The sequence below is a fragment of the Chenopodium quinoa genome, unplaced genomic scaffold, assembly GCF_001683475.1.
Source record: "Chenopodium quinoa cultivar QQ74 unplaced genomic scaffold, ASM168347v1, whole genome shotgun sequence".
Lineage (NCBI taxonomy): Eukaryota > Viridiplantae > Streptophyta > Magnoliopsida > Caryophyllales > Amaranthaceae > Chenopodium > Chenopodium quinoa.
The window spans coordinates 81,486-100,150 of NW_018744890.1; the positions used below are offsets into that span (position 1 = coordinate 81,486).

General features: G+C 35.4%; 1 protein-coding gene and 2 pseudogenes across 4 annotated transcripts; 1 reads left to right on the forward strand and 2 right to left on the reverse strand.

Annotated features, from left to right (window-relative positions):
* Positions 1-170: 170 nt before the first annotated feature.
* LOC110705944 lies at positions 171-4,012 on the forward strand (annotated as a pseudogene).
* Positions 4,013-4,513: 501 nt separating this feature from the next.
* Positions 4,514-10,347, reverse strand: LOC110705945 (annotated as a pseudogene).
* Positions 10,348-10,573: 226 nt separating this feature from the next.
* On the reverse strand, positions 10,574-17,021 carry LOC110705943 (U-box domain-containing protein 12-like). Of its 4 annotated transcripts, none has more exons than XM_021883863.1 (4): positions 16,779-17,021; positions 14,596-16,062; positions 14,291-14,352; positions 10,574-11,032 (listed from the first exon to the last, which is right to left on the reverse strand). In XM_021883863.1, the coding sequence occupies exon 2, from the start codon at positions 16,010-16,012 to the stop codon at positions 14,612-14,614; it is 1,401 nt and encodes a 466-aa protein (XP_021739555.1). In that variant the 5' UTR covers positions 16,013-16,062; positions 16,779-17,021; the 3' UTR covers positions 10,574-11,032; positions 14,291-14,352; positions 14,596-14,611. The 4 variants fall into 4 exon arrangements, with proteins under 4 accessions (XP_021739555.1, XP_021739554.1, XP_021739553.1 ...); XM_021883862.1 differs by having other exon boundaries at positions 10,574-11,042; XM_021883861.1 differs by having other exon boundaries at positions 14,600-16,062; positions 16,779-17,020.
* Positions 17,022-18,665: the final 1,644 nt, after the last annotated feature.

Sequence of the window (18,665 nt, forward strand, 5' to 3'; positions counted from 1 at the left end):
CATGGATAGATTTATGTGTATATCAAATTGTATGTTCCGCACTGTGTTCAATTCTATCCTATGTTATTAGTTGAGTTTTGATAGAGTCAGTCGTTAGTTTGGAAAGTTATGTATACTTTGGCCTTAGCCCTCTCTTGCTCAATTGTATCTTTGTATATTGGGGATAGTAGGAATATTTGAGGAGTATTTTGAACTAGGACAAATAGTACTAGCTCTTTTCCGTGTTTACACGCTGTCCCATGTCATCATTGTCAAGAATCAAGATACAAGCATCTTGCATGAGTTATTGATACTTGTTGTTGCTGCTTGGTTGGATCAAATATAACTCTTTTAATGAACTGATCAGATAGCCTTATGGCTCCTCTTGTTACACCCTGCCCAATTTGAGGGGCTTGAATTGCTGTATGGCTGCTGGTAAATTGAATCCTTATAAAAAATGATGTTGAAGTTGATTTGTGTGATTTTGGTTTATTTTCCTGTGGTTGCAGTTTTTCAATGGTTATCCATACCATGGAGGATCATTTGAGCAATCCTATCGATGTTACCCACCGTCCTTTATTGAAAAGGTTCTGATACTTTATCCACAGATTTTTGTGTACAACTAATGGATGTTGCGGAGAGTAATTAATAAATAGCTTATCTTCTATACTGATATGATCTTGGAATTACTGATGAACTCTTATTGCTTTTTTTTTTTTTTTTAATGTAAATAGCATCTGCACCTGTACCTTTTTGGGTGTTTCTTAGTTTTGTCTGTATGATCTTAGTCACTTGGCTACTCCTGTGATGTCTCTTTGTGTTTGGTTGCATTTCTTAACTTTGTAAATTGTAATGTTTTCCACATCTACAAAAATTCATGGTTCTGCATGCCATCATCCTTTTTGTGGATGTACCTCTAATGTTCTTTTCTCTTTTGTTTCAGCCACAAATAGAAAGTGGTGATAAAAGTAAGTCAGTTCATTTGTTACGTCATTTTTATTTATTTTTTCTTTGGAAATTTGTATTGATTCTGTTTATGCTGTTGCAGTTATTATGCCTCCATCAGCCCTTGATCGTTTAGGTTAGTTACTGATATTAGTCTTTCTTGGCATTCTGAATATTGTTGTGGTCTTTTCTGTGATACTGATATTACTCTATTGTGCAGCTTCTCTTCATATTGACTACCCAATGCTTTTTGAGTTGCGAAATGATGGTGCAAATCGAGTCTCTCACTGTGGTGTTCTGGAGTTCATTGCTGAAGAAGGCATGATTTATATGCCATATTGGGTATGCAGTCATGTATCCGATTTGGCTATATGCTTGATAATTCTGTTTTTATGACCGATGTAGTTTCTGATTGTTTGTTGAATAATAATTTGTCTTAGATGATGGAAAACATGCTTTTGCAAGAGGGAGACATTGTCAGGGTTAAGAGTGTGTCTCTACCTAAGGGGACGTATGTTAAACTGCAACCTCACACACAAGACTTCTTGGATATCTCCAATCCAAAGGCAATGTAAGTGAATTGTTTTATGAAATCAATGGTCATATCCAGGAGTACAAGGAACTCTATGTAGTTTGCAGATTTGAGGTTTGAGTATGTTAGTGGAATGCTAGATTGACTCATTTTAGTTTCATATACTTCTTGACTCATATTATGGCTTGCTTGGATCCATGATCAATGTGTTGCAGTGGCTATTTTTTTCATATCACAAGTTGATCATCTACCATTTTTGGAGTCTAGACATCCATTCTCTGCATCTTTTATAATGGTGTGTGGCTAGGTAAATATACTTAAGTTTTTCTTACCATTGTATTTATCCCCTTGTGCAGTTTGGAGACTACTTTGAGAAATTATTCCTGCTTGACTTCTGGTGACAGCATCATGGTGGCATATAATAATCAGAAGTATTACATTGATATTATTGAAACAAAGCCCTCTCATGCAATTAGTATTATCGAGACAGATCGACTGTGGGGTGGACTTTGCCCCTCCTCTTGATTATAAAGAGCCTGAAAGACCTGCAGTATCTGCTCCTGGCAAGGCACCAGCTCAAGGTTTGCATTATCACTTTACTCTCTTTGCGTTTGATGGAAAATGGGGCTTATTTGGTTGAATGCTTGTTTATATGCTTATCGTTTCTTCCTACAATTTATATGTTCAGTTTTTATATAGTTGCTATTAACTAGGCTGCCAAGAGTTTTCCCTGATATTGGAGGTTATATGGAGCCTCTCTTAAACCCTTGATTACTTGGTTAAGTATCTCCATATTTCCGTAAATTTTGTTGAGTTTCGGACTTAATTTCTAGTTGAAGTTATAATATACCTAGAGATCTTATTGTGCCTCTATTATTGTTGGGTTCTTCTTTCTTTCTTAGTGGGAATTATAGCTTTATGACTGCTGCATGGAGTAATTAAATGTAATGCACATGACTTTTTCTTTTGTACTCAATCGAAGAAAGGACTTTGTGCAAGCTTTTTTATTTTATTTATATTTACTGGGATGGGGTAATAAACTTTGTAGTATTACTGCATTCTAATATCTGATGTATGGGTGAATCCTTCTCTTTTCCTTAAACAGGTATCAAATTGTTCTAGGAGTTTTACCCACTAATTTGAAAGGCATAAATTAATAAAGTTATTAGCCTATGGTAGGAGCTACTTGATGAGAATCATGAGACTGCAGTAATGCCATTGAAGCAAATATTTTGTATCAATCCTCCTTGGTCAACATAATGTGAACGCGCTTGTCTTTTTAAAATTTTCCAAATAACCATGATCCTGTAGTTAATCTATACTAGTAGTTGTCTTCTTGAGTGTCTTTGAAAAAGTTATAGTTTGAACGAATTTGGTAGGAACCATTTATGGCCAAAATGTTAGGATTTACTTGGGTTACTAAAGCCTTTAAAATTTAGTAGGATGGGAAAAACTTGTCAACAATTATTTATTCAATGCACTGAACTTCTCAACTTGATGCTTAATAAATAAAGGAGATTTTTCTTGGAGAAAATCATCAGAAATGACAAATTGAATATGCTGAATGAACCTTGTAAAGTTCTTACAGTGGCATTAATTGCTTTACGTAACAGCAAGTTTTGTTCCTCGAAGAAAATAATTGTTTATGGCTTGCGGGGTGAAATTTATACTGTGGAATTTCAGTAGAATTACTTGGGAATGGGATCATGTCAATTTGGTAGACTTGTGCAACAGATGTTTGGATAAGTAAATGCTAAATGTTGGCATTGGTGCAGATGAAGAACCTCCAGCTGAAGAGCCAAAATTTAACCCCTTTACTGGTGTTGGAAGGCGCTTGGATGGTAAACATGCACAGCTGGCACCTTCCCCTGCTTCTACCTCGGTATCCAAAGATAAGCAGCCTGCCCTTGCCTCTAGCGCTGGGAAGTCTGCAGCAGGGTCTAGCTCCCAGAGCACCAATCGCCAATCACAAGGAAAGCTTGTTTTTGGTTCCAACGCAAATCGCCCTACTAAGGAGGCACCAAAGGTACTGTTATATATTACCCTTCCCCCCTGTGTTAAGCCTTTATTTTATTTTCTCCCCCGCTAATTTTGTTCTGTGAAGTCTTTGATCAAATGATTCACATCAATTATTTACCAAATGTTGCAAGATTTATATAGGAACCTGTTAAAGAAAAGAAACCAGAGGAGCCTCAAAAAGAAGAGCCAAAGTTCCAGCCTTTTCAAGGAAAGAAGTATTCACTGAGGGGTTGATCTACTGGTATATTTATGTCACTTTACGGTTCACTGTCGCAGTGTTGATTCGGTTGAAAACACAAAAATTGAACACTTTGGTTCAAAACGTTAGAATAGGTTCTTGATTTTGAGTTGGACCAAAAAACTAGTTACCTGTTATATAAGTTAGACTTTTGGTCCATTTGCCCAAATTTTCACCAGTCTACACGAAACGAAATTGCTCTAAATGTTTCCCTTTAAAATTTAAAGATCCGATTCTGTGATTTCTGTATATTGCTTTTGTACCAAGGTTTTTATCTTCAACTCACATAGTTTCATTTATGGGTTGCTTGGTACTCCGTATGTTTCATTTCTTGCTCTCATGTCAGTTGTTTATTCCTCACAGTTTTTTTGTTTTTTTTTTTTTCTTTTTTGGGAATTAACTTGACATTGAGAGTTGTATACTTGTATATACGTAAAGCCATTGCATAGAATTTCCATACCAATAGAGGCTTCTATGTACTAAGCACTTCCTCCGTTTTCTTTTGTTCTTCCTATTAACCGGCCAGAGTTATCGAATCAGGACACAGTTCAGGTCTCAGGAACAAAGAGTCAGCCTAAACATAGTCCAAATCAGGGTAGCTAGTATGTTAGTGATTCGGGTCCTAGTTGATAAACAGTAATGCATAAAAATAACCTCACTTTAAGCAGTAACAGAAGTATGAGAAACATTTGTAGTTGTGTATAGTTAGAATTGTGAATATAATGCAGAAATTGGAAGAATTCCTATACTGAGTAGCAAAATGCAATTTTGTTTTCTTCTCAGTTTACTCACAAAAGATGTTTGCCTCAAATGCACATTTCTCATTAACTCTGCTCGGACACACCACTAAGCCATTGTACAAGTATTCATTAATCTACAACAAGGCGAGAAACAAAACAGAAACCCAGTTCTCTGTCTACTACACAATTGAAACAGAGATCTTCATGGTTCTTGCATGTTCGCCCAAAAAAAATCTAAAGAATGACCAGTTTCTCAAGCAATTTTCTGCACTTATGATGATAAGACAGCTTTCAGAGCATCCTTTATGTAGGCATACTTGAAAGAGAATCCTAATTCCTTGGCTCTTGTAGGAAGCACCTTCTGCCTTTCCAAAACCTGCGAGGGGCCAAGAGCAAATGATGAATTTTTTGTTCCTTTTCGTATTCCATTACGAATCAGCACAAATAGCAACCCAAAGAGGAAGTGAAGCTTTAGTAATGAACAGGCATAGGAGCCAGAAGGAAGCAAATACTTACTACGATAGCTCCTTCTCCAAGAACTGCCTTGAGTGCGAAGTCTGGCACTGGCAGCCATGAGGGCCGGCCTAAGGCATTTCCAAGATGTTGGCACATCTCTCCTAGTCTAACAGGGTTTGGAGCAGTTCCATTGATAACACCTGAAGTTTAAATGAACATCCACTACTTAGTAAACCAAAATTCTCAACTAAGCCATGTGAGATAAGTTACATGACCTAGCTCCTAAATATCAATTGCACATCAAGAACAGAAAAAAAGCTCCATATATAAAGGCTGGCTATCTTATTTCTGGCTATAATATAGGACTACTGATGAGACAGTATTTTACTTGGCATGCTCCATCGTCAGAATTGATCAGTTTTAAAGCGAAAAAGGAGGCAGCAAGCAAAAACTTTAGATTCAAGTTCGTCAAAAATCAGATTGAGGTCATTGAACTAACCACCAATACGCTACCCCCAACAAAAAAGAAAGCTGTCAAGATATAATTATGATACAGGTTTAAAGCCTAAGTAGTAAAGAATATAACCTTCATAACTCGGATTTAGTAGAGCTTCTTAAATCGATTTACAATGTCATCCAAATGGATCCAGGAAAACCTAAAACAACATAGAAAAATCACTTATTTTGAGAGCATTTCCTTCTATATATAAAAAGGATAAAGGGAGTGAACTAGTGAAGATAGGAGTAAACTTTATACCATTGTTTTCCAGTCCCTATAGGTCCACCAGCAAACATCATGAACAGGGGGATCATCTTGGCTGCAGATAAATGAAGTAGTCATAGATCAGTCGACTATTTCATAAACCCTTTACCCAGGAATGATGTAAGGAAAAATGATTCATTAGCATAATGCTCCTCTGGAGAAGCTCAGCTGAAAAGATAACTCCAGTTTCTAATAGCTAATTACTGTCCACGTCTCAAGAGTTGGGCATAAAAGGAGGTTTTTAAGGTTTATGATGAATGAGTACCTAGAGCACCTCCATCCTTTCCTAGAACCACACCAAATGCGAATACGTACTAGCCTTACATCCTTGTTGACTTTCAGTGCCGAGGCCTTCCATTCTCTACAAACCTGAAGAATAGTTTATCAATATTAGGTACATACATGTAATTAAGGATGAATTAAACAATATCCTTGAGAATGCAGGGGAAGGAAGACAGAATTGCTTATCAAGATGCAGTGGGGAGGGAGGCAGAAAGGTATTCACAGCCACATACATTAAATGCATAGAAGTGCAAGGCGCCCAGATTTCACCTTCAGAGGAGTTAGTCTCTGAGACCAGTATTGCACCTGGATCCAACAATATACAAGAAATTCCATTCCAAAGGTTAAAATCAAGCATATTAGACCCTAGATGGAAACTCTTAACAAAATTGTGGAAATTTTTATCCTCAACACTAAAATCCAACAATGTTTTGTTGATAAGCCAATTCCAGGACAACAAGAGAAATTTTTAACGATCTTTGAGAGACTTCCACGACAATGGTCAAGATCAAAGTAGAAGATAGCTTCCCAGTCAGACATGGACAGCTAATTCCAAAAAGAGAACACTTAGACCCTAGACCCAGAAATTAAGAGACTTCCCTTGGCTGCCTCATGTCCAGAGCCCAATTATAAAGGTTTACCACAAGCTTATAATCAGTTGAAGAGCATGTTCTCAAAAAATTGAAAAAAAAAGTCTTTGAGAATTTCATCTAATGGCCTCAAACATCAGTTACACCAGGCCTGGAAAGCTGCTGACAAGGGAACATCATATTTTTAAATAGCACATAATCAATGTTCTATTATTCACCTGAGCCAAGTAATCATTTCCTGATGGACTTTTCTCATCAAATACTTGCGTCTCACTTGTGCCTGGGAAGTTAAAATATTAAAACATTAGAAAACATAATAAGCACAATATCAAGCGCAAAGGAGATGCAATATACATAATAATAAGCACTATATTGAGCACAGTGGAGATGCAATATACATAATATGCCAAGACAATGGTTTGTGAGACTGACCATAATAACCAACTGCTGTTGCACTGACCAGAACAGAAGGCCTGCTATCAGGTTGCAAGTCATTTATTAGCTCTACAACCTTCAGAAAGGAAAAGAATGTCACAAACTCACAATAAAGAAGGAATGAAAATGGTATAGCAACCTTTTAGATCCTATACACAGAAAAGGCGATATGCAATTTTCTTTTTCCAAGAAAAACCAAGAAGGAAGCAATTTGAAGATGAAAATATACTGAAGAGGCAAACCTTATAAGTGACCCTAATTCTGCTTTCCTTGATATCATTCTTGATCTGTCATAAAATGGAAAAGAAATTGCAATCAGATATATTAAGTTCTGGAGACGACAATAGAAAAATTATTAGTATCAACAAGTTTGGATTATTGCATGAATATGATGCTTCATAAGCCCGAGTGGCAGTATAGCAATTTGCTGAACTCTAGTAATCGGTTTTTCACTTGACCAAACAGCATCAGTGAATTCAAGAGACCAATATTTGTAGCCACCAAGTGTTACTGTGAGCTAATTGAGCTTGCATATCTCTATATGAAGCCATCAATTATGCTACTTATCAGCGTACTTTCTCTGGTAGCATTCCCTTAAAGTTATTGCCAGCAAGTTTTTATTGCTTCCTCGTGGTAGAATACTAACCAGATTAAAGTATTCCAGTACGTTTATAGACTCAAAAGCCACTACCTGGGTGTATTTCAGAAAGAGATCTTGTGTTGCACTTCTTTAGATATGATAATAACAAAATTAGGTTTGAGACTCACAGAAAGCCAATCATACACTGATGAGCTAAATAAAGGTCCTTTTTACTTTAATGGTAGAGGAGATTTATATATATATCGATGATGAATGGGAACTATATCATACTCGCAAGCCCGATAATGCGAAACTCAGAAATCTGATACATATAACCATATAGGTGAACTGAGACTACTAATTCATACCTCTGATGACCACCTTGTACTGATAGGTGTACCAGCCAGATTTACAACAGCATTTGAATCTCGAATACTGTCTTTCCACTCTGGTTCCTCTGCAACCACAATGCCTGGGAAATTGTTGACTGCAAATGTAACAAAAAAGGTAAACACAAGGTTAAGTATAGTCTTTTGGAATTAAGCAGCTTTATAGAAATTTAGAAGAAGAAAATCTGTTATTTGTTATTTAAGGACTTTCCTTCAACGTATATCTAAATCTATAGTTGCACTAGCTATAGTTGGTACCCACTGCCTTAGAACTTTAGAAGTGATATACGCCATTACTAGTATATATAAGTAATCTGGTGACAAACACCCCCTTAGCTTTACACTGTAACTGTGTATACAAGCTATTATTCTCCATGCTTGGAAATACAAATCTAGGGGGTTGCGTTCTATAAGGCAAATAAAACACTACAAACAACGGTGATCTTAGTCACAAGATAATTATAATGATAATCGATGCCAAACTTTTGTGTGAAGCCCCTAATCACCAGTCTAGCCTTAGCTTGAACTTTTCCACGGAGCCTTCAGTTCTCAATTCCTTAATTTGTTAAGATCAGGTTCGGGTAATATCATCCTAAATTGATTCCTGAACATAATTTTAATTTCTTAAAACATCAAGTATTATTGGACATTCGCAATCATCTTTTCACACATGTTTTTTTCTTTCAATCCATTGTTTTGGCCGTGCATTGATCAATACACTTAGTTCTCAATCTATAGCATTTTAGTATAGAGAGCTGAGGAAGTAGAGACATGATTCCCTAGAAGTCAATTGCTACAAGTCTGTGTGTAGTTGTGTACAACACAAGGCATATCGAGTTTAGAAAGTTGATACTTAATTTTGTCATGACACCCCCATTAAAGTTTCATGTTCTAATTTCATTACTAGCTATATATTTCCTACAAGTACTACATACATGTTTGTAGGTGTAACCGTGTAAACTCAACATGACTAGAAATCGTGTGGTTGAATATTTGAATGGTTCATTTCAGGTTCAAGCCCATATGCAATCTGAAATAGATTGATCGGAGCAGCAAGGTGGTGCCACAGCTAGCTAATTTAATCCATTTCGTGGGTCAACGCTAAGTTATAATCAAAAGCTGTCCACACACATTTAGAATACATTATAGGTATAATCATTACCTTCTTACCAGGAAATATTTGCTGAGCTTTCGATTTGGATCGCGTTAATACACGAACTTGATGTTTATCTGAAGTAAAAAAAAATAAGGACTTTAGCCTCAGCAACTTATAATCATTGCCCCACGTGCAGGTTATTGATACAACCATCTGATTGCCCTATGATTATGAACAAATAAAATACAAGTATATCAAATGAATTTCTGAAGAAATATAAGCTTTATAAGCTACCCCATGTAATACTAATTCAAAATATGTAGTAAGTGAAATAACACTATCACTTTGAATTCATTTGGCCACTCCAGCTATTAATCATCCCCAATTCCACAATGTAAAGTCTAATTTAGCTGGTTATATCAGAAACCTAAGATCAAATTCAGTCAACATCACTTTAGTTGCAACTCCCAATCCACAAAAAATCAGACTAAAAATATACTTACAAGAAAGAAAATTTTATGATAATCATAATTTGAATACAATCTAAATGCCAATTACACATTAATTATCAAAATATCATGAACCAACAATAACCAATATCAAACAAAATAATACATATAATTGAAGAATTATGAAAAATGCAGTACCTTGGAAGATGGGGCAGACCATTTTCTTTGCTGAGACACCATAAACCTAACTTTCTGGTCTCGAAACCCTGAAAAAATGGGCAAAACTAAAACAGTTAATAAGCTTGAAATTGGGTAAATTTACAAAGAAAGAGAAAAAATTGGAACCTGGGAATTAGAGGAAATGTGAAAAGAAGGGGGCTTAGAGATTGATGTAGTCCAAGACAAAGGATTCGCGGCTCTGAAAACCTCCATTGATGCTCTGCAACACCAATTACCAAACCAAGCTTCAATTTTTATTTTATTTTTAGTATTTTTGGGTGTCTATAAATTTGTGGGAACATGAAGACGATGAAGCGCTTTGTTTATTCCTCGTGTAAGAATTTGAGGCACAACGGTTCTTGTTCAATATCTTTTGGTTTATCTACTTGTTATTTAGTTGTTAATTGTAACTTGGATTCACTTCTTTAATCAATAATCTCTTGGACTTTGTAAATGGACTCTTTCTGCTCTTGATGTCGAGTGCAGCACACGCCCATAATCAACAAAATCGTATATTATCAATCCATGATCTGTTTAAAATTATACAAGTACATACTTTGTATCTACTTGCCCGAACAATTCCTCTGGATTTTGATTGAATTTTAAAAAGTAACTAGTTCTGAATTCACTACTTTTGTCAATTCTCAAGTTTCTGGAGGAATTTCGGTCAGTTCTTAGCTTCTTACTATCCTTTGTTTAGGGGCGTTGGATTCGTGAGGACTGAAGGATGAAATAAGAATGGATAATTGGTAGTTATATTATTCATTCAAATCCTCACAAATAATCGCGTACTATATGACAATTATATATACCCCTTAAATAAAGGAAATGCCTAATAGTATCATTGTGTTATCCAAAATGTGCGTAAAAAAGGTTGCGCATAGTGTTTCAACATCCTCATTATGAACAAGCAAAACAATGTGAAATGTTAACATACATGTTCCTCGCAACCTGACATTGTTTGAAATGCTAACATACTTATTCGAGTTATTCCCTTATTATTCTGCCATACTTTATCATACAAAAATTTCCTACCCCATCTTGCAATACCCATCTTCTTGACCATGACGGAATGTCAACTCTAGTTGATGAAGATGGAGATAAATGTCTGATCAAGTTTCATCTTCGATATAATGAGGCTTGGCCCTGGATGGAGAGGATTCTCCACACTGACCATGGCTTGGTTAAATGGGATGCCCTTGTTTCCCAACTCATCGAACCAGCTACCTTAAAGGTAAGTTTTATTTCCTGTAACCACCATAGTATGAATTTCACTTCCTTACCACCAACAGCTTGTTTAGTAGAGAGAAATTGTAACACCTGGTTCATGCTGCAATCATGTCAGTATTTTTATACACACAATGTTAGCCATAGTATCCCGACCAATCCTAAGCCATGAGCTTCAAGAAGCAAAAACTATGAACAAATCAAGAAGTAAAGAATCTGACATCGCAAAACATTGACAGTTTAGTATTCAACACAGTTGCATTTTTTTCCTTATCTTCAATCTGTTGCTGGTTGAAATTTGTAACATACGTCCATATCCATAGTATGCTCATTCTGATATTCTAACCAAGTGCTGTGTACAATTGTGAGTAGATATTCACAAGTAATATTTGATCAGTTTAATGAAAAGGTAAGATGGAGTGAAGAACCCAATCTTTAGCCATAACAGTCGTACTCCTTTAAATCTTTTCCCTCCGTTTCCTTAACCCTCTAAATTCTTCTATCCAAACAAAGTGTTGATTTCATGGTAATAATATTTCATACTAAAATTACTCATCTATTCTTGTATTCTCCACAATTTCAAACAGCCAAGGTAGCTGAAGCTTTTCATGCATAACACTCAGTGTCTTCAAATCTTAGATAATCTCATCAGCTTGCTTTGATTTGCTGGTCCTTTGTTTGTTCTTTCTACTGATAAAAAATACAAATAAATTAACCAGATCATTTTTTCCTGGGGAACAAAATCTTTTGCACCACAATTAACTTCACATTTTTTTTCTTAGTTCTACAATTTTCAGGTAAAGTTTTCCTAACGAAGATAAAAAGAACAGTTGTGATGAGTCATAAAGCTGTTTGTACGGCAGGGGAGAGAAAGGCAGCACGACAAACTAGAGCAGGTAATGCTTCCTTTATACTCTGCTATTGAAATATAATGCTTCATGAAAATTTCTTGAATTTTGGTCTTTTTCTCCAGATCCTGTTGGGCTATCGGTGGTGGATTACTTAGGGTGAAGCTAGCAGATTTATGATTTATTTTTCACCATGTTACAGCAACTAATTCTTGTCAAGCGGTTTGACCAAATGTTACTGCAACTAATCGACTAGCACCTTTTGTCTTAACCTGTGATTTTTAAATTTTATTTTATTTTTTATTATATTTATTTTACTATTTTGTAAATAATTTATATATATTGTTCATAAATCAATTAGAAGGGTAAAAGTTTACCTTATTTTGTAACTTTTGTTGCTGTATATTTTAATTGTTTGCAAGAGTTTGCAATTTATGAGTGGAATGCTGTTTTCTATTGCTTAGTGCTTAGTATGAGACCATGTCTTAACCTACCCTAGGTGTCATGGGATCCATGGGAAGCACTTTGATTTGTTTCCTTTTTATATTCAGAAAAGTTTAAATGAATCCAAAAGTGAAGGCTTCTATTCACATTTTTTTACCACATTTGGAGGTTTCAAGTCCCAATGTTGAAAACTCTCAGTAGGGGACGCATCCTAAGGTCATATAATATTGTTTGAAATTATATATGAGCACTAGTCGGTCACATAAGAGGCCCATGGTGGCCTTGAATTAATCAAGGGAAGAGTGCACGTATACTCCTAAATTGACTTTTTAAGGGCAAAGTGTATTATTTTAACCATCCAAATAGCCTCCTAAGGTGTCGTAGGGTCTACGGGAAGCACCCCGACTTATTTCCTTTCCGGGTCCAAAAAGGTAAAAAATTGTCCAAAACCTGAAGACTATAATCCACGAAATCGGACCAATTTCGGAGGTTTAGGGACCTAGGGTCGAAAAATCTCAGGATCGGAGAGGATGCATCCCGGGGTCATATAATGTTGTTTGGAACCATATATGACTACTAGCTGGTCATAATAAGTCTCATGGTGGCCTTGAGTTGACTAAGTGAGGTGTAAGTTGTGAACGACTAAACTGCCAACTTAAAGGAAAAGTGGGCATTTTCAACCACCCAAATGGATTCCCGGGGTGTCGTGGGGTCTACGGGAAGCACCTTGACATGTTTCCTTACTGAGTCCAAAACTGAAGTGAACGTGTGAGGTGTTCTCCCGAGTCATACAAGTTGGTTTGGAACCATAAGAGGCTTATCAATAGGTGTATAAGTCTCAACTCTCAAGTATGAATTTGTTTTAGTTATGCGGTTATTTTGGAATTATGTTGCATTGGTAGTGAAAAGCTGCAATGGTTCTAATAATCATTAACTTGACATCCTGGGGCCTACTAAGGTGTCTCGAATCCTTAATCTTCATTGGTGTAGTTGATTATTCCCAAATTAATAACTTCCATAATATTCCATTATAATGTTGATTTTATATTATACCATTATAATATTTTACTGTATTGGCGTTGCGCTTGTTACTCGACAGTCAACACCAATCAATATTAACTTTGGTTTGATTATATACATACAATTGTTCATTTAATATGGAATGGAAGGTTTTTTAAACTTAAGATGGAAAAGTATCCATAGCCTCCATATGGAATGGTTGTTTACAAGAATAGGATATTCATATTATGGATTGATTGACTGATTGATGGCCTTCCAAACTTTGAAGCCCAAAATAAATTAATATGGCCTTGTATATTCTGTGGCCACATATGGATTCAAGAGAATTTAGAATGCTATTGGCAACCAGAAGTCTATAATGTTCCCTAGAACACTATTTTCCTACTTCTATGTGAAAGTAAACATTTAAGAATTTTCACCTGGCAGGTTTTCAAGTTTCAACATATTTTTCCCTAGATTTTCCATCATCCTGGGAAAGGGCTCTAACATAGTTGCTACAACCTTCAAACTATGAGATATAATGCAACTACATCCATTTATTCCCACAAATGGTTAAAGCCTCTACGAAGAGATATAAATCTAAGATTTGTTGTTATCCATAGTCACAGTAGTGAACTAGTGACCATCCATGGAGAATAAAAGACTACTTCCTATTTCTTTCATGTGCGTAGTTATAGAAATAAAAATATGCCAAGAACTTACAAAAATGTCATGGAGGACATGATCAATAAAAATCCCAGGTATCTTCAATGGTTTTGGTTTTCTTGGGGACTTAGCTAAAACTAATAATTCCTCCATTATTTGACAGACAAACATAAAGCACTAGCAAGAATATTAAGACGACCCAAGTGATGAGGAAAAGACATGGAAAGAAATCAAAATAGTGCCCATGTGATGAGGTGAGAGTGAAAAACCACAAGCCACTAAGCCAGATGACGAAATTTACAACTATCTCAAAACAGCAAAAGACGAACAAAAAAAAAGAAAAAAAAAAAAAAAAAAGAAACGAAAGTAAATCAACTATTAAATAACTCCATACCACTTCTTAGTGACTAAGCTTTGCTTGAGCATATCAGAGGTGTCCAGTGTCCGCCACTACTCCTGGAACAAAAATAAAATGAATTCTGTTAAGCACAGAAACACAACCCTGTAAAGACCATATTTCAGAGCACCAGAATCAGGACAACCAAGTTCAAATTTGATTAGTAGAATGCAGTTCAACTATGTCAAATTCTAATTTCTAAGAACTGCAAGGAAAATGAATCAAAATAAATTATCAATGCTAAAATTGACATGTAAATGATCTCAGAATCCATGAATAAATACAAGATTCAAATAACTTACATACCATGGTGCACAATCATTCAAAGACAGGGTCCTGGGTAAGTTGTTCAGCACTCATTTGTCTCAAAGATCTGACCATATGCTGATCGGCAGCACGAATATGAACGATTCTATCTTGCATACTCTGGAATGCAGGCATTGCAAATGCTTGAGACAATCTATCATGATGGCTTGGATCTTCAGAGAAATTAATAAGTGATTCCCCAGCATTATCCCTTAGTTCCTCAGACTCATCTCGCAACATTTCTATCAGACACGGAATGGCTCCAGCATAAGCCAGGGTAGAACGGTCAGCTTCATGATAACTCAATTGTGCAATGGCTCCAGAGACTTTCTCTCTGATATCACTATTTCCCTCCTTTAAAAGACCAACAAGAATGGGAATTGCACCAGAGTTACTAATGACTGAAATAGAGTGTTGATAACCTGACAAATCCCATAGAACATCTGCTGCAGCAGCCTTTGCTTCAGAATTGTCTTCTTGGAGAATTCTTACCAAATGCTCAGTAATCTCAACTGCATTACTTTCAGCAACAGCCAATACACAGAAGACATCCTCTGCAACTTCCCTGCCCAACGGTTCAGGCCCTCGAAGAAGCTCTGCATACATAGGTATAACCCCAGCTTGAGCAACAGGCCTAATGTAATCAACATGAGATGAAATGATACCCAAAGCATTCCCAGCCACAACTTTTGTCGAAGAATCTCCATTCTGCAGTAGATCTACAAGTGTTGGTATTGCACCCAACGCAACTAGTGTACGTCTTGCCCTCTTGACAATTCCAAGCAACCCAAGTGCCTGAGCAGCTCTTTCTCTCGACTCCATGCTACCATACTTAGCAGCTTCGATAAGAAGACTTAACTCTCCAAGACAAACCAACGCTCTCCTGACCTCTCTGACCAATGCCAATGCACTTAGGGTTTCCAAGAGGTATCTTCTCCTACTGTCTGTGTATAATTTGAGCATATTAACAACAACTTCCAACCCACCACTTGAAAATATGTACACTCTGCTGTCTTTTACAAAAGTAACCACACCCCACAAACATTTTATCAAATAAGTCTGACATCTACCACCAGACTGTTCTAAAATCTTCACAAAAGAAGCTAAGGTGCTCGGTACACAGATAAGCGTCAGCAACTCAGGATCATCTTTACAAGTTATGCGCTTCAAGCAATAAGCAGCAGCTTCTTGAAGAGGTCCTGGGTCTCTCGACACCCCTTCAATGAGTCCAACGAGGATTGGCACTGTAAGCAACAATAAGTGGTTGGGAACACTGTCTAACAAACTAGCTAGCTTGATCGTTGCTCGTAACTTTAAAATATCAGTCCCGCTGTTAATTACTTCTTCATAAGAACGGTACAAATCATCCCACTCGGGAGATGTCAAGGGGGAGGTCGACTCTTGTTGAGCCATGAAGTATCAGTCTGAGGATTGGTAGCGCGAAACTCCTTAGAAAAACTCCCCTAAACCCACACACAAGGAACTATCAGAAAATATAAAAAGACAAATAATCATATAAATATATTATCCCCTTATATTCAATACAGAAAAATACAGGAAAAAAACAAATGGCATACATTAGTTCAAGTTCCTATTACAAATTAGGGTATGCCAATATCATTGGCTAGCATGCCAAGCATTAAAACTCATTACCCATATCCAAATTCACGATGTTGTCATACTCCGGGTGTAACACGAGTATACCGACATAAACTACTCTACACCATTCACTCATTCCAAATGGGGGTATCATTGAATATCCCAACAAAGATCTAACACTACACTACATAACAAAATACGTAACAACTTTTTCCGAACATCCCAAAATAATACGTATCACTATTATTTCTTGACAAAGGGGGCAAAATAGTAATACCCAGAACTAACGGAAAAACGCCTGAAGTGACGTATTCATCAACAAATCAATTCATTGAACATTAAAAAATTCTTTCTTTTTAGCACAAACAAATACAATTATTAACAAACAATTTATTAAATAAGCACTAATCAAACACCCAGCTCATAAAATGCGGAAATCATAAAGTTCACAACTTTATAATTTATAAGGAAAATTAAAAAGTACAACAGGGGATTCTAAAATATTTAGCATAAATCATAATTAACTAACTAAGAATAATAATTATCATAATTAGATAAAAGCAGGAGAGAGAAAATTGACCGTTATTTGGAGCAGCTTGATTGGTTGAAGGCGGTTGAGAATGGAGGAGAGAGATTTGGAAGTGTTTCTGGAAAACAGAAAGTGTCGAAATATTTGTTGAAGACTCGAAGACAATAAAAATAATAAGTAAAAAAATTTAATTTAAATAAAAAAAAAAAAGGAAAAAATGGTTTATGAAAACGCAGGTTATTGGGCCTTTTTGTATAATGGACCTTGGACTTGGGCCTGCATTTGGGTGCAATTGGACTATGTATGCATTGCAAAAGCAATACAGTACTTTTTTTTTTTAAATGCAAAATAAAGGAGGAATCCGAACAAACAAACAAAATCAAAATGTGCATAAACCAAAAACAGGAAATACGAAAAAGTTGTTTCTACTTTTCTATTGTCAGTTTTCAAAATTATTATGATTTTAATAAATTTGAATAATTTTTTATTCATTATATGACATATACCATACTTCCTCCGCTCTATTATTGTAACAATGAACTTTTTGCACTATTCATCACTCTTGGTTGATCATATAATATGATTTATACGTTAAGCAAAACATAGTCATGTGAGATCTTATTGGATTCGTCTCATAAAATACTTTCACAATATCAACTTTTTATAATTTTTACTCTTACACAATTATACATATTTAGCATAGCATATAAAATGTGCTTTGAGATGCGTAATTTCATCCTTGTTGCAATATTAATAGAACGGACTAACGGAGGAAGTATGATTTTGAAAAGAAAAAAAAAACAGAAAACCACTGCGATGCCAAACGAACCAGGCTTGGTTGACATCATTTTTTGTTTTCAGTTTTCTTTTAAAAAAAAAAAAACAAGAAAAGGTATTTCTACTTTTCTTTTATCAGTTTTCAAAATTATCATGATTTTAATAAGCTTGACTAATTTTTGAATCATTATATGACTTATATGATATGATTTTGAAAAACAAAAAACCAAAAAAAGAAAACCACAACGATACAGAACGAATCCTAAGGGCTTTTTCGTTATCATTTTTTGTTCAAGATTTCAGCTTTTATGAAAATTAAAAAATCAAAAAAAAATCAAAAACAAGAAACAAGAAAGAGTAGATTTCACTTTTCTGTTGTTAGTATTTTTAATAATCATTATTTTAACAAGTCAGATAAAATTTTTGGCTCTTAATAATACTCCCTCCACTTCGTAATAATCGCAATAGTAGGGTGGGCATAAATTTTTATGAAAATCATAGGCTAGGGTCCAAAAAGGATATTTTATTGTCAGTGGGAATATATTTAATTGTAAATAGGAGAGAAAAATATTTTTTAAAAAAAAAAAGTGTATGGGTGTATTCTCTTCATCTTATTGAACCTGAACTTATCTGAACTTGTCTGAACTTATTAGATCTTTTTGAACTTATTAGAACTTTTTAGACCTGATTGAACTTATTAGAATTTATAGACCTTATTGAAACTTATTGGACTTTATTACACCTTATTATTAGACTTGAATAGAACTTATTGAACTTATTAGACCTTATTGAACTTATAAAACTTATTAAATTTATTAGACCTATAGTAACTTATCTGAAGTGATCTGGACTTATTAAGCCTGGAACTTATTTTTATAAGGTGAAGAGAATAAGCTCTAAGTGGGGTTGGTAAGATAGAGAAATAATAAAATTTTAGTGAGTCCTTACCAAATAAGGAAGTGTTGCAATTATTATGAAACGGATGAAAAAGAAAATGTTGCGATTATTACGAAACAGAGAGAGTATGACATACCATATGACTTTAAGAAATAAATAACCAAAAAACTGGAAAACTACAAGGAAACCAAATGATCCCTAAACGTGGCAAGGCCACGCCCATAAAAGAGATTAGTGATTTCAGATGGTGCAACATCGAAATAA